General features: G+C 39.0%; 1 protein-coding gene across 11 annotated transcripts in view; it reads right to left on the bottom strand.

Annotated features, from left to right (window-relative positions):
- kcnh7 (potassium voltage-gated channel subfamily H member 7) overlaps window positions 1–12,399 on the bottom strand; it is a 471,529-nt gene that overhangs the window by 71,059 nt on the left and 388,071 nt on the right. For 6 of the 11 annotated variants that reach the window (XM_062968035.1, XM_062968190.1, XM_062968155.1 and 3 more), the window contains one exon: window positions 2,556–2,756. In XM_062968035.1, the coding sequence (XP_062824105.1) occupies window positions 2,556–2,756 (201 nt within the window). The remainder of the gene's footprint in view (window positions 1–2,555; window positions 2,757–12,399) is intronic. The other 5 variants (XM_062968072.1, XM_062968118.1, XM_062968342.1 and 2 more) reach the window with 1 other exon arrangement.

The raw sequence follows: 12,399 nt of genomic DNA, 5'->3' as shown, positions 1-12,399 counted from the left end.
ATTAGGAAATATACTTCAGGAGATATAAAACTGCCTTCCCCATTGCATTTGTGCAGTTATTGCATGACTGTTGCTGTATCAGAGCTTAGTGCCACAAAAGCCAAACAAAGGGATTTAATCAGTTTGTTCCAGTAAATTTGTCATTTGTACACAGCCTTACTTATTACAGCACTCTTATATGTCATTATCTTTACTTATAGAGACATATTCTTCTAATAACAACTTATTACCAGCCAGCCAGGAAAAAGCTGACACAAAATAATGTTTTTCTTTGCAGCAAAAATCTAAAGTATTTTTCACCTCCATGCTAGTCTTCAGTAAAGTGTGTGAACTATTAAATTAGCAAGTTCTTGGAATACACATAAAACTAGTTATGTAAAAATCTTTGATTTATTATTGCCAGCCCTTTATTGAGGAACTCAGGTTTTGCAAGGAAAAACAACCAGTTTCAATTCCTGAAAACTCAAGACTCAGATTTTTTAAGAAACTCTGAAAAAGCCTTGAAGAACTCTTGCTGGCTAGGGGCCATTAACTAGGCAAGATGTACCAGCAACCTGACTCAGTATGAAGCAGTCTTTTATGTTCATAGTTTAACATATATTATTCTGCTAACTATACCAGCCTCACTTGGACTGGATTAGCTTCATTTTGGACTTGCATGGTGTACATTCATAGCTTACTACATCCAGGCTCCAAAATTAAAAACAACAGTAACAATAAATCAATAGCAAGAATTCTGAGTTTGTGTTGGATTTGGACAAGAAATGTGCTTAGTGAGGACTAAAAGGTTGCTTGTCAATGGATTACTGTTGTTTATTTTGCTTAGACGTCACCTCTGTTTTTCCACCAAGGCTATATCCTAAAATAATTTTTGTACAATGCAATTCACATTCTCAAAAACCTCGGTATCCTTACTTTATACCAAAACAAATATAGTGACTAGAATCCCAAAAGTTGTTTTTGTGTCCCCAAGGACATATCACAATCTGCTCCAGAACTTGTGGGGAGTTTTTTTTTTTAACGTCTCGTGTGTAAGATGGAAAACTCCCACTGAAATATTGCACCCCTTAACTAGGAGATTACCGGAGGCCTCATTGCCCAGGGCCCCCGTAAAATACCTTGGATACTTTCCATTTAAGTGGTGCTTGGCTTAGAAGATTGGTTTTTGGGGTCATGTTTGGTCTTCGAAAAACTTGAATCCCCCAATTATGGAATTTACAATTTTGCAAATGTAGGAAGACTCTGCTCTATTTTCCCTTGTCTGTGGGTGAACAAAGTTCATTGTTTTGAATAAACAAATCTTGGAAAAGGAAAAGGTAAAGCAGCAACTCTTTCAATCATGCTTCTGCTTTCTCGAATTCTGTTTTTCAGTTAAAAAAAAAGTAAAAGGGACAGGAACACGTGTACTCTTGACCTTAAATATCCCATATTTAAGGACATAGCTCTCCGCCTTCCCCTTCAATACATTTGGGATCTTAAAATGTGTAATGCTATGTTACCCGTCTTCTTTTCAGAATGAAATTACAGTTAATGTTTTATGTCCTACAGCTCCATTTCTTGGGGGATTAATTGCTTGTATGTGACCTTTGCCAAAAGGGTTTCGAAGTAAGTTTTTACAGGGAAAAGAATATATTATGATAGTTTAGCTCAGGGGTCCCCAAACTAAGGCCCGGGGGCCGGATGCGGCCCTCCAAGGTCATTTACCTGGCCCCTGTCCTAAACTTTAGACTTAGGGTTGACCTAAGTCTACCTGGTCTTTGGAGGTCTTTTTGCTTACCTATGGTCTTATGAGATGGTCTAGATGGTCTTTGAAGATCTCTTTGCTTAGCTACGGCCTTATGAGACCATCTAGACGGCTTTTGGAGGTCACTTTCCTTACCTATGGTCCTATGAGACTGTCTAGATGGCCTTTGAGGGTCCCTTTCCTTACCTATGGTCTTATGAGACCATCTAGATGGTCTTTGGAGGTCTCTTTGCTTATCTATGGTCTTATGAGATTGCCTAAATTGGGGTCCCCAAACTAAGGCCCATGGGCCAGATGCGGCCCTCCAAGGTGATTTACCTGGCCTCTGTTCTAAACTTTAGACTTAGGGTTGACCTAAGTCTGAAATAACTTGAAGTTACACAACAACAACAATCCTAATTTTGGACTGTTTCATCATAGTCCGGCCCCCTAACAGCCCGAGGGACTGTGAATCGGCCCTCCACTTAAAATGTTTGAAGACCCCTGGTTTAGCTCCTGCAAGCAAATCCAGATGCTGCCATTACACTTGCCCAAAAAGGGTGGAAATGGTTGCTTTATGAATCTATCCCACGTTGCATTGATTAATTAATGACTGTCAACATGACACAACATTCCATGGAAATGTATAATGGCATGAATGTGAACTTGAAACAGAACGTTAACTTCAATCTCTAAGCTTTCTCAAAATCATAAGATCTTTCTTCTGTGCTATTGTGAATATATCTGTATCTATGTATCTGCCTCTCTGTCTGCCTATCTATTTGTCTCTGTCTGTCTGTCTATTGACAGTTTGCAAAAGCAGACTTACATACCATGTTCATGTCGATGCCATTTGTGTATGTCCATGCATGTTGGAAATATTCTTCAAGCCGCTGCCTCAAAGGGTTGGGAATTTGATGAAACCGTATAAACTCTTTTACACGCAACATCTGCATGTGATACCGTGCTGTCCCTGAATACAGTCTTTGGATTATTGCAGATACATTTCCAAAAATGCTTGCATACATTAATGCTGGAGAAGATAAGACAAGGACAAACAAAAGGGTTAGATAATATTATAATACTTGGTTCATATACAAAGTCGATTAACTATGTATTCTAAATTCAATTTTTTTTATTTTTATCTTCAGGAAAAAAAGGATTGTGGGCCAAGATCCTGAATCAAAAGGCAGAGCATTCTGCCCCTACAATTCTGTGCCCTACACCTGGCGTTGTCAGTTGTCAAGAGACTACAGTAGAGTCTCACTTATCCAATGTTCTGGATTATCCAACAAATTTTTGTAGTCAATGTTTTCAAAACATTGTGATATTTTGGTGCTAAATTCGTAAATACAGTATTACAACATAACATTACTGCGTATTGAATGACTTTTTCTGTCAAATTTGTTGTATAACATGATGTTTTGGCGCTTAATTTGTAAAATCATAACCTAATTTGATGTTTAATAGGCTTTTCCTTAATCCCTCCTTATTATCCAAGATATTTGCTTATCCAAGCTTCTGCCGGCCCGTTTAGCTTGGATAAGTGAGACTCTACTGTACCAGACAGGTCTATGTCCATTATTGTGTATATCAGCGAGTGAGAGAATCAGCATTACAGAAACCTGAATGCTATAGTATATTTCAAGATGACATCCAACTATCTATGTAATTTTGACAGCATCCAGAGTTGTTTACAGGTGCTTACAGCATTCAACTAAAAAAAGGGGGACAATTCTGTTATGCAATGCTGTCTGTCAACTGCAATCTCCTTTGATGGATTGTCCCAATGATATCAGGTGGGTACACTAACTCTGATGCCGTAGTATAGCACCTCATCTACATGCAGATCCATCCCAAGAAATATCTTTCTCATTGGGGTTGAAATGCATCAGGCAATGGATTTTGCTGTCTTGCATAATGCCTCGGCACAGTTCAAACCTGTTCTATTGTGCCAGCTTAACAATGTAGGTTGGCTAACTGCTGATACTAGAGCAAAGCTATTGTCCGTGAATGTGCTTGCTTAACATTTAACCATATATTTTTTAAAAAAATAATAATTATAAAGTAAAAAATATAAACAAAGTACAAAGGTGAACTGTAAAAAACAAACAAACACCCAGCAACAAAACACATCAATTGCAAGAAACCTGTGCATCATTTAATAATTTGATTGTGACATGGGAGAATACAGACAAAGTAAGTCTTGCAATTCTTAGTGTTTGAAAGTGTCTTGGTCTTGAGTGGGCAAAAAGTATTCGACTCATTTAAAAAACCTTCTCCAGGTTGTAGATGGAAAGCGCAAGAAATGTCTTTATTGAATTAGCCAATAGGCACCTGCATTTTTGTGTTTTCTCAGGGTATGGAGTGTCACTATATGCATTGTTAAGATGAATGCCTATACTTCACAATTTACCACTTAAATCAGGGGTCCTCAAACTTTTTAAGCCGAGGGCCGGTCCACAATCCTTTAGACTGCTGAGGGGCCGGATTATCATTTGAAAAAAAATACAAACAAATTCCGATGCATGCTGCATATGTCTTATTTGTAGTGCAAAAACAACAACAACAACAACAACAAGAACAATGAAAGAACAATACAATATTTAAAAATAAAAACAATTTTAACCAACATACATTCATCAGGATTTCAATGGGAAGTGTGGTCCTGCTTCTGGCCAATGAGATAGTCAAGTTAATTAGGGGGGTTGTTGTTGTTGTTGTTGTTGTTGTTGTTGTGTGCCTTCAAGTCATTTCAGACTTTGGGTGAGCCTAAGTCTAAAATTTATTTATTTATTTATTTATTTATTTATTATTTACTGCATTTATTTACTACATTTGTATCACACCCTTCTCACCCCAAAGGGGACTCAAGAGTGGCTTACAAATTACATGTACATACAATATATTATTAGCATAGCACAATATTAGCATTATATATTACTATATTGAACTATATCACTATACTGTAATATTATATGTAAAATAGAATATATAATTAATATTATTATATGGTATTATTATTAGTGTTATATTGTATTACATTATAATATTATTATCAATATAATATTATATTATAAAACTGAGGGCGGGGGCCAGGTAAATGACCTTGGAGGGCCGCATCCGGCCCCCGGGCCTTAGTTTGGGGACCCCTGACTTAAATTGTAGACATGTAGACTCCTTCTTTCCAGATGTCTACTAGTGTACACACAGATGCCAGGAAGCAGGTGATAATACCACTGTTTGGAAATAACGATTGGATTAACTTCATAAATTATTAGATCATTAGGTATTTGTAATGATTAATTCAGGTCCACATCACTGGGTTAATTTCATGCTTGAGTGAGATGAATTTAATTTGTTAGACTGGGTAGCTCTTCCTTTGGTAGACTCAGCAGAAAAAGAAGGTTAAAAAGGATTGGGGAAATTACACCATGAGATTCTGTTGCTAAGCAGCAGAATCCACCAGAAGATGAATTAGGAAATAATCAAAAGTGCTAGGATTGGGGAGCAATTGGCAAATAATGGAAAGGAAGGAAATATGGGCATTGGTGTGAAGTCGAATGAGGTGGGGGGCTGATTTTTTTATATAGAAAGGATACTTAGCTCTTGCACAGCCTGGAGAACATCAGGAGTTTACAGTTGGTGTCCCCTGCATTGGCCTCTTTGTTTTTTTTTCTGGGAGTCTTATCTAAAGCTATGTTTTTCCATGCTCACTCAAAAATAAACATCATTAAACACCTTTCATAGAATCATAGAATCCTTGATTTGGAAGAGACCTCATGGGCCATCCAGTCCAACCCCCTGCCAAGAAGCAGGAGAATTGCATTCAAAGCACCCTCGAAAAATGGCCATCCAGCCTCTGTTTAAAAGCCTCCAAAGAAGGAGCGTTCACCATATTCCAGGGCAGAGAGTTCCACTGCTGAACAGCTCTCACAATGAGGAAGTTCTTCCTGATGTTCAGGTGGAATCTCCTTTCTTGTAGTTTGAAGCCATTGTTTTGCATCCTAGTCTCCTGGGCAGCAAAAAATATGTTTGCTCCCTCCTCTCTATGGCTTCCCTTCACGTATTTGTACATGGCCATCATGTCTCCTCTCAGCCTTTTCTTCTGCAGGTTAAACATGCTCAGCTCTTTAAGCCACTTCCCATAAGGCTTGTTTTCCAGTCCCTTGATCATTTTAGTCGCCCTCCTCTGGACACATTCAAGCTTGTCAACATCTCCCTTCAACTGCAGGGCCCAGAATTGGATGCAGTATTCCAAGTGTGGTCTGACCAAGGCGGAATAGAGGGGTAGCATGACTTCCCTGGATCTAGACACTATACTCCTATTGATGCAGCCCAAAATCCCATTGGCCTTTTTAGCTGCTGCATCACATTGTTGGCTCATGTTTAACTTGTTGTCCACAAGGACTCCAAGATTATTTTCACACATACTGCTGTTGAGCCAGGTATCCCCATTCTGTATCTTGGCATTTCATTTTTTCTGCCTAATTGGAGTATCTTGCATTTGTCCCTGTTGAAGTTCATTTTGTTAGTTTTGGCCCATCCCTCTAATCTGTTAAGTGTGTGATTTTGTGGTAACATAATGCTGAGCACTTAGGTCATTAAGTACAAAGTCTTCTCATTCATGAGTAGACATGGAGAGTACTCCCCACCCTTTTAAGGGAAATTGAACTTTTGGAATAAATCCAGTCTCATCAATCTTCTTTATCTAATACTGAAGTGAAAAGATACAGATAGCTAAACACAGATTGGACATCCCATGTCTGGAATTCCAAAAATCTGAACTACTCCAAAAATGTCCATACATATTTTCTAATTATTCAATGTACAAAATGTTTGCTCCATGACATTTATTAAAAATATTAGCTGTACCCACCCATGTGTTGCGGTGGCCCAGTCTAGTTTAATGAGGAAAAAAAACTCAGAAAAGATTTATTTCTCTCACCCTGGACCTTCCATAGATATATAAAGAGAAGCCTCCCACAGGATGGTAAAACATGTGCGTTTCCCCTGGGGAACATCCTTGCTGATGGCCAGTTCTCTCACACCAGAAGTGGCAAGGCTATTTAATGGTAATCTAGTTGGCTAATTGCAATATTTCTTGCAGTAAATAAAGAACACCACTCAGGATACAGGGGAATTCCAGACATGAAACAATCAGGGCCAGGTAACACCTTCTAACAAACGATTCCCCCAGGCAGGAAGTAGCCAAGGTATGAAGCAACAAGGCTATTCAATGCTAATCAAGTAGGCCAATTGCAACATTTCTTGCAGTAAATAAAGAACATCACTCAGCAAACAGTGGAATATCAGACATGAAGCAACCAGGGCCAGCTAACACCTACCAAAAAAGGATTCCCCCAGGCAGTAGTAGCCAAGCAGAAGTAGCCAGGGTTTGAAGCAGTAAAGCTATGTAATGCTAATCAAGTTGTCCAATTGGAACATTCACACTTGCCTGTAGCAGAAAAGACCTTGGACCTTCCACAGATATATAAAGAGAAGCCTTCCACAGGATGGTAAAACATCCAGGGAAAATCCTTGCTGATGGCCAATTATCTCACACTAGAAGCGGCTTCCTGTTTCTGAAGTCAATCTTGACACCCTTTTCTGTGGCTAGGCTTCAAAGCCTTGGCCTCGCGTAACTCCTTATGAGTGGCAAAGAGGCGGGCCTAGCTGTCTCTTGCGCCCCCGTCCACACCAGTTGCTAAAGGGTGGAGACTGCTTGGCCATTGCTTGTGCCGTTGCTAAGAGGAGGAGCCGTCTGTTACTACAGTTGCTAAAGGAGGAGGGGTGTGCTTGGCCATTGCTAAGGGGAGGAGTCATCTGTTACGACAATAGCTAAGGGATAAGGAAAATGATTGACTGTTGTTTAGACGTTTGATTTTACCTTTCTCAGGTGTGTCAGGTTTGTGAGAGTAGGCTTAAAACCCATGGCAGTTTGACTGCTATGTTGTGTCCAAATTTCATAGCAATTGGTGGAGTAGTTTGGGAGATATGAGGTCCATCGCTGATGGACATTACATTTTTATTTATATAGATTATATAAAATTACCTTCAAGCTATGTTTAAAGTAAGTATGAAACATAAATGAATGTCATGTTTAGACATCAGTCTCATCTCCCACATATTGCATTATGTACTTGTGTGCAATACAGGTACCCCTCCCCACCAAATCTACAATCCAGAATACTTTTGGTGCCAGACATTTCAAATAAAGAATACTCAACCTGTACCTGCCTATGTACCCCATGCCTATCTTAATAAAAACATCTTTGAAGTAAGTCCTGTTAAATTAAATGAGAAAAACAAATACTCTACAACTTGTTTTTGCAGATCATGCTTTTTGATAGAGCTTGGAAAAGCAGTGACTGAATTGTATGTGTGCATAGGTGTGTGTGTGTGTGATTCTGTATATGAAGCAAAAATTGAAGTATGAAATATTTTTAATTAAGAACGCTCCTATAATTCACTGACTTATCTTTGTACCTAGCCAGTTATTGCTGCACTTGCTGAAATTAACATAATTCCTACTAGCTTTTAAGATCATTCTTTATTCCACTATATTTAACTATGACTGGAATCCTGTGGATTAGTCATGAATAAGTAGACCTATTAAATCAATTGTTGAATAGTTAGTCAATACAGAGATACATTCAACTGATTTAATGAGTTTACTCTGTTGGAACAACAAAAGTATGTGTCAAAGTGTTTTAACAACAAGTAAACAATGTAAATATTGGCAGAAGTGGAAAAGAACAGAAGATAGGGGACAAATAAAGATCAGTGACAAAATTGACAAAACTGAATTGAAAAAGTTGTAATATGGGATACCATATTTTGATAGCCCTTCCTAACCTATAGTTCCTGAATATGTTGAATTTTCAGACTATTACGGGCACTGTAGTCCACATGGGGAAAAATTAAGGCGTCATTCAATGAACAGAATGCGCACTTCTGAAGTTACCAATAACAAAATGTGACATTAAGATCAATAGTGACAATCTCTAAGCGATTCTTGGTAAATCCTACTGTCTCTTCCACAAACTAATGTCTCAAATAACAAGTTAATCAATGACAACTCAACCAATTATATGCATTTGATCATTAGTGTTCCTAGCAATGAATCATCCTTTCAGTTTTTAACAATTAATTGATGTTCACACCTAATGTTTCAAGCTCAGAGCATTGCTTAGAGCTAACTGGGCTATGCTAAGTTAGGTAGCATAGCCCTCTTGCCTGCTTGCGTATGTAGTGTAGCCCAGCTTTTTTCCATGGAAAGTTTTTGAAAGAGTAAATGTACTGAATCAATATCACAGTTACGCAGACAAAGAATGACCCTGTTTACAAACACTTTGAATACAAGCTCACAGTACTGAAAATTGCATACTGTATGGAAGCGTATTTACAAATGCATTAAGTCACACGTCCTTGAAAAGAAAGTGTAATGCTGAAACTAGTTAAGGATTGTTTTTTATATAAATTGGACACTAAATGCATGCATCTTTACTAGCAGTGAATACCTTCTTTACAGAGAGTGTGCAAAGCACAGTATGTCATGTGGCTCAGAGAGGGATGCCACCTTTCTCTTACATGGCTTTGCAGGAGTCCAACTGAACAAAATGAAACAATAAAAATGAAATAGGTGAATCTGCTCCCAGTGCTTCTCTGAAAGTGGGAAACATTTTTATCTGTTAAATGTCAAACTATCTGATTGGCTTCATGAGAACCACCACTCCTCTTGATGTTCCTCCAGCAACAGCAAGGGTGTCTCTCTGGGCAGCTAAACCTGGCAATTCTAACTGGATGGCCCCCCATGAGGGTCTTCCTCCAGGGGCAAACCAAGAATGGGCAACTTGGAAGTCCCTGAACAGACTCAGAAGTGGAGTGGGCAGATCAAAAGACAACTTGGCAAGGTGGCACTACCTGGAGGAATCCTCCACCTTGTGTGACTGTGGAGCTGAACAAACAACTCAGCATATGTATGCTTGCCCACAATGCCCTGCCTCATGCACGGAGGAGGAGTTGTTTAAAGCTACAGACAATGCAGTTGCTGTTGCCCGTTTTTGGTCCAAAACTATTTAGTTGCTTGTGATTTCTTTTTTTTAATGTCCATTATTTGAAATGTATTTGTTGTACAATGCTTTTGACACAAAATAAATAAAATCTGATTGCCATGAAAGTGGAGAAGAAAAGTGAGTATAAAAAACAGCAACAAGAAGAACCGAGTGGCAGAATGCAAACCAAAAAGCCCAGCATTCTCCAACATCAGGCTAGCTTTTTCTGCCTTGTTGTTGTTAGCTCCCATTATCAATAGTTCTGCTTAGGTCTCGTAATTTGTTTTTGGGATTTGTGGAATATTTTTTTTGGGGGGGGGGATCTGGGTGGGTTGGTATTTTGTCTTTGTCCAATCTCTTTATGGCATTGAATGTTTGCCGACATTTGTTATAAACCGGCCTGAGTCCCCTTGGATAAATTATTATTTTATTTTATGACACAGCAAACAAGATAGATATGCTGGATTTCGTATCACAAAATCACAAGTTGAACACTTCCCAAGTGTCTAGGACTGTGTGATGTATTTTCGGATGATATGTGCAGATCCCAGTAGGGTGGCCTTTTGCAGTTGGCAGATTGTAATTTTGTCAATGTCTATTGTTTCCAAATGCTGGCTGAGATCTTTTGGCACGGCCTAATCACCACCGGGATCACCTGCACTCTGTCAGAGTCTTTGAAGTTTCTGTCAGAGTCTTTGAAGTTCAGTTTTGATGTCCTGATAGCGGCTGAGTTTTTCCTGTTGTTTTTCGTCAATGCGACTGTCACCTGGGATGGCAACATCAATTTTTCTTTTCCACAACTGTGATGTCTGGTGTGTTGTGTTCCAGAACTTTGTCAGTCTGGATTCGGAAGTCCCACAGTATCTTTGCGTGCTCATTTTCCAATACTTTTGCAGGTTTGTCATCCCACCAGTTCTTTGCTGCTGGGAGATGGTACTTGAGGCATAAGTTCCAATGAATCATTTGGGCCACATGGTTGTGCATCTGTCTGTGCGATTTTCTTACAGCAGCTGAGGATATGATCAATGGTTTCGTCGGTTTCCTTGCACAGTCTGCATTTTGGGTCATCAGCTGATTTTTCGATCTTGGCCTTGATTGCATTTGTTCTGATGGCTTGCTCTTGGGCTGCAAGGATCAGGCCTTCTGTCTCCTTCTTCAGGGTCCCATTTGTGAGCCATAGCCAGGTCTTCTCCTTATCAGTTTTTCCTTCAATTTTGTCAAGGAACTTTCCATGCAATGTTTTGTTGTGCCAGCTGTCAGCTCTAGTTTTTAGTGCGGTTTTCTTGTACTGATTTTTTGTCTGCTGTGCTTTGAGGAGTTTCTGATTTTTGACTTCAATCAAAGCAGGCTCTTCACTTTGCTTTACATATTCTGCCAGGGCATGTTCTTCTTTGACTGCTTGTTTTACTTGTATGAGTCCTCTGCCCCCTGATCTTCTAGGCAGATATAGCCGGTCAACATCACTGCGAGGGTGCAGTGAATGATGAATGGTCATGAGTTTTCTTGTTTTTCTGTCCAAATTGTCCATTATTATTTATTATTATTATTATTATTATTATTATTATTATTATTATTATTATTATTGTAGATTGAGGTGTTCTGGATTAAATCTATCTATCTGGAATGAGGTCTTCCTTTCCCACCTCCTGTCCTCCACCTCTGCAGGGAGATTATTCTGTTCCTGAAGTCAGAAATGTTAGGATTGAAACTTCCATTCATCTGAATGCCACTTCTGGGATTCTGCTTGACTGCTATATCTACCACGCTGAATTCAGTCTAAGTAGGTTTCTGTGACAGAATGTGGGTGTATGTGCATGTGCCTTCCATCTCATGAATTTCATAGGCTTTTCTTAGGCAAGGAGGATTCAGAGGTGATTTTGACAATTCCTCCCCCTGGAAAATAGCTATAGAACCTGCTATTCATTGATAATCTTCCAGCCAAGTACTTACCAGGCTGGCTCTGCTTAACTTCCAAGATCAGGTAGGACCAGGTGCCTTAGAGGTCCTCAAGCTTTTTAAGCTAAGGGCCAGTTCATGGTCCCGCAGACTATTGGGGGGCTGGACTATAGTTTGTCAAAAACATGAATGAATCCCTATGTACTCTACAGTGCACATATCTTATTTTTAAGAACAACACAAAATTTAAAACAAAGAATAATTTTAACAATTTTTGTTTGCATTCAAGTCATTTCAGATTTAGGATGACCCTAAAACTAAAGTGTAGGGTGGAGGCTGGGTAAATGACCTTGGAGGGCCACATGCAGCTCACAGGCTTTAGTTTGGGGACACCTGCTTTAGAGTATTTAGCCACCACTGATTTTGAACACTTATCCAAGGCTTACCTACCCTTTCCCATGTGTATATCTTTAAAATTTTGAATAAAATGCTTATTGAAACATGTTGAGCTGCTCTTCTTGTTTTGTGTAGAAACCTAATCTTTACATGTTATTTTTAACTCTGGTACTTAAATTTCTCTTAAAGAAGTAATGCCCAAAAGCATATCAAACTACATTCATTTACTGAGGTAAGTGTATACAGTAAGACCAACATATCTGTGGAGAATACCTTCTCAGCTGGAAAATAGTTAAGGACCTAAAAATGCTCAGAAAGACCACTGAG

The sequence above is a fragment of the Anolis carolinensis genome, chromosome 1, assembly GCF_035594765.1.
Source record: "Anolis carolinensis isolate JA03-04 chromosome 1, rAnoCar3.1.pri, whole genome shotgun sequence".
NCBI classification, from domain to species: Eukaryota; Metazoa; Chordata; class Lepidosauria; order Squamata; family Dactyloidae; genus Anolis; species Anolis carolinensis.
This window is presented reverse-complemented; position numbering and strand designations above follow the sequence as displayed.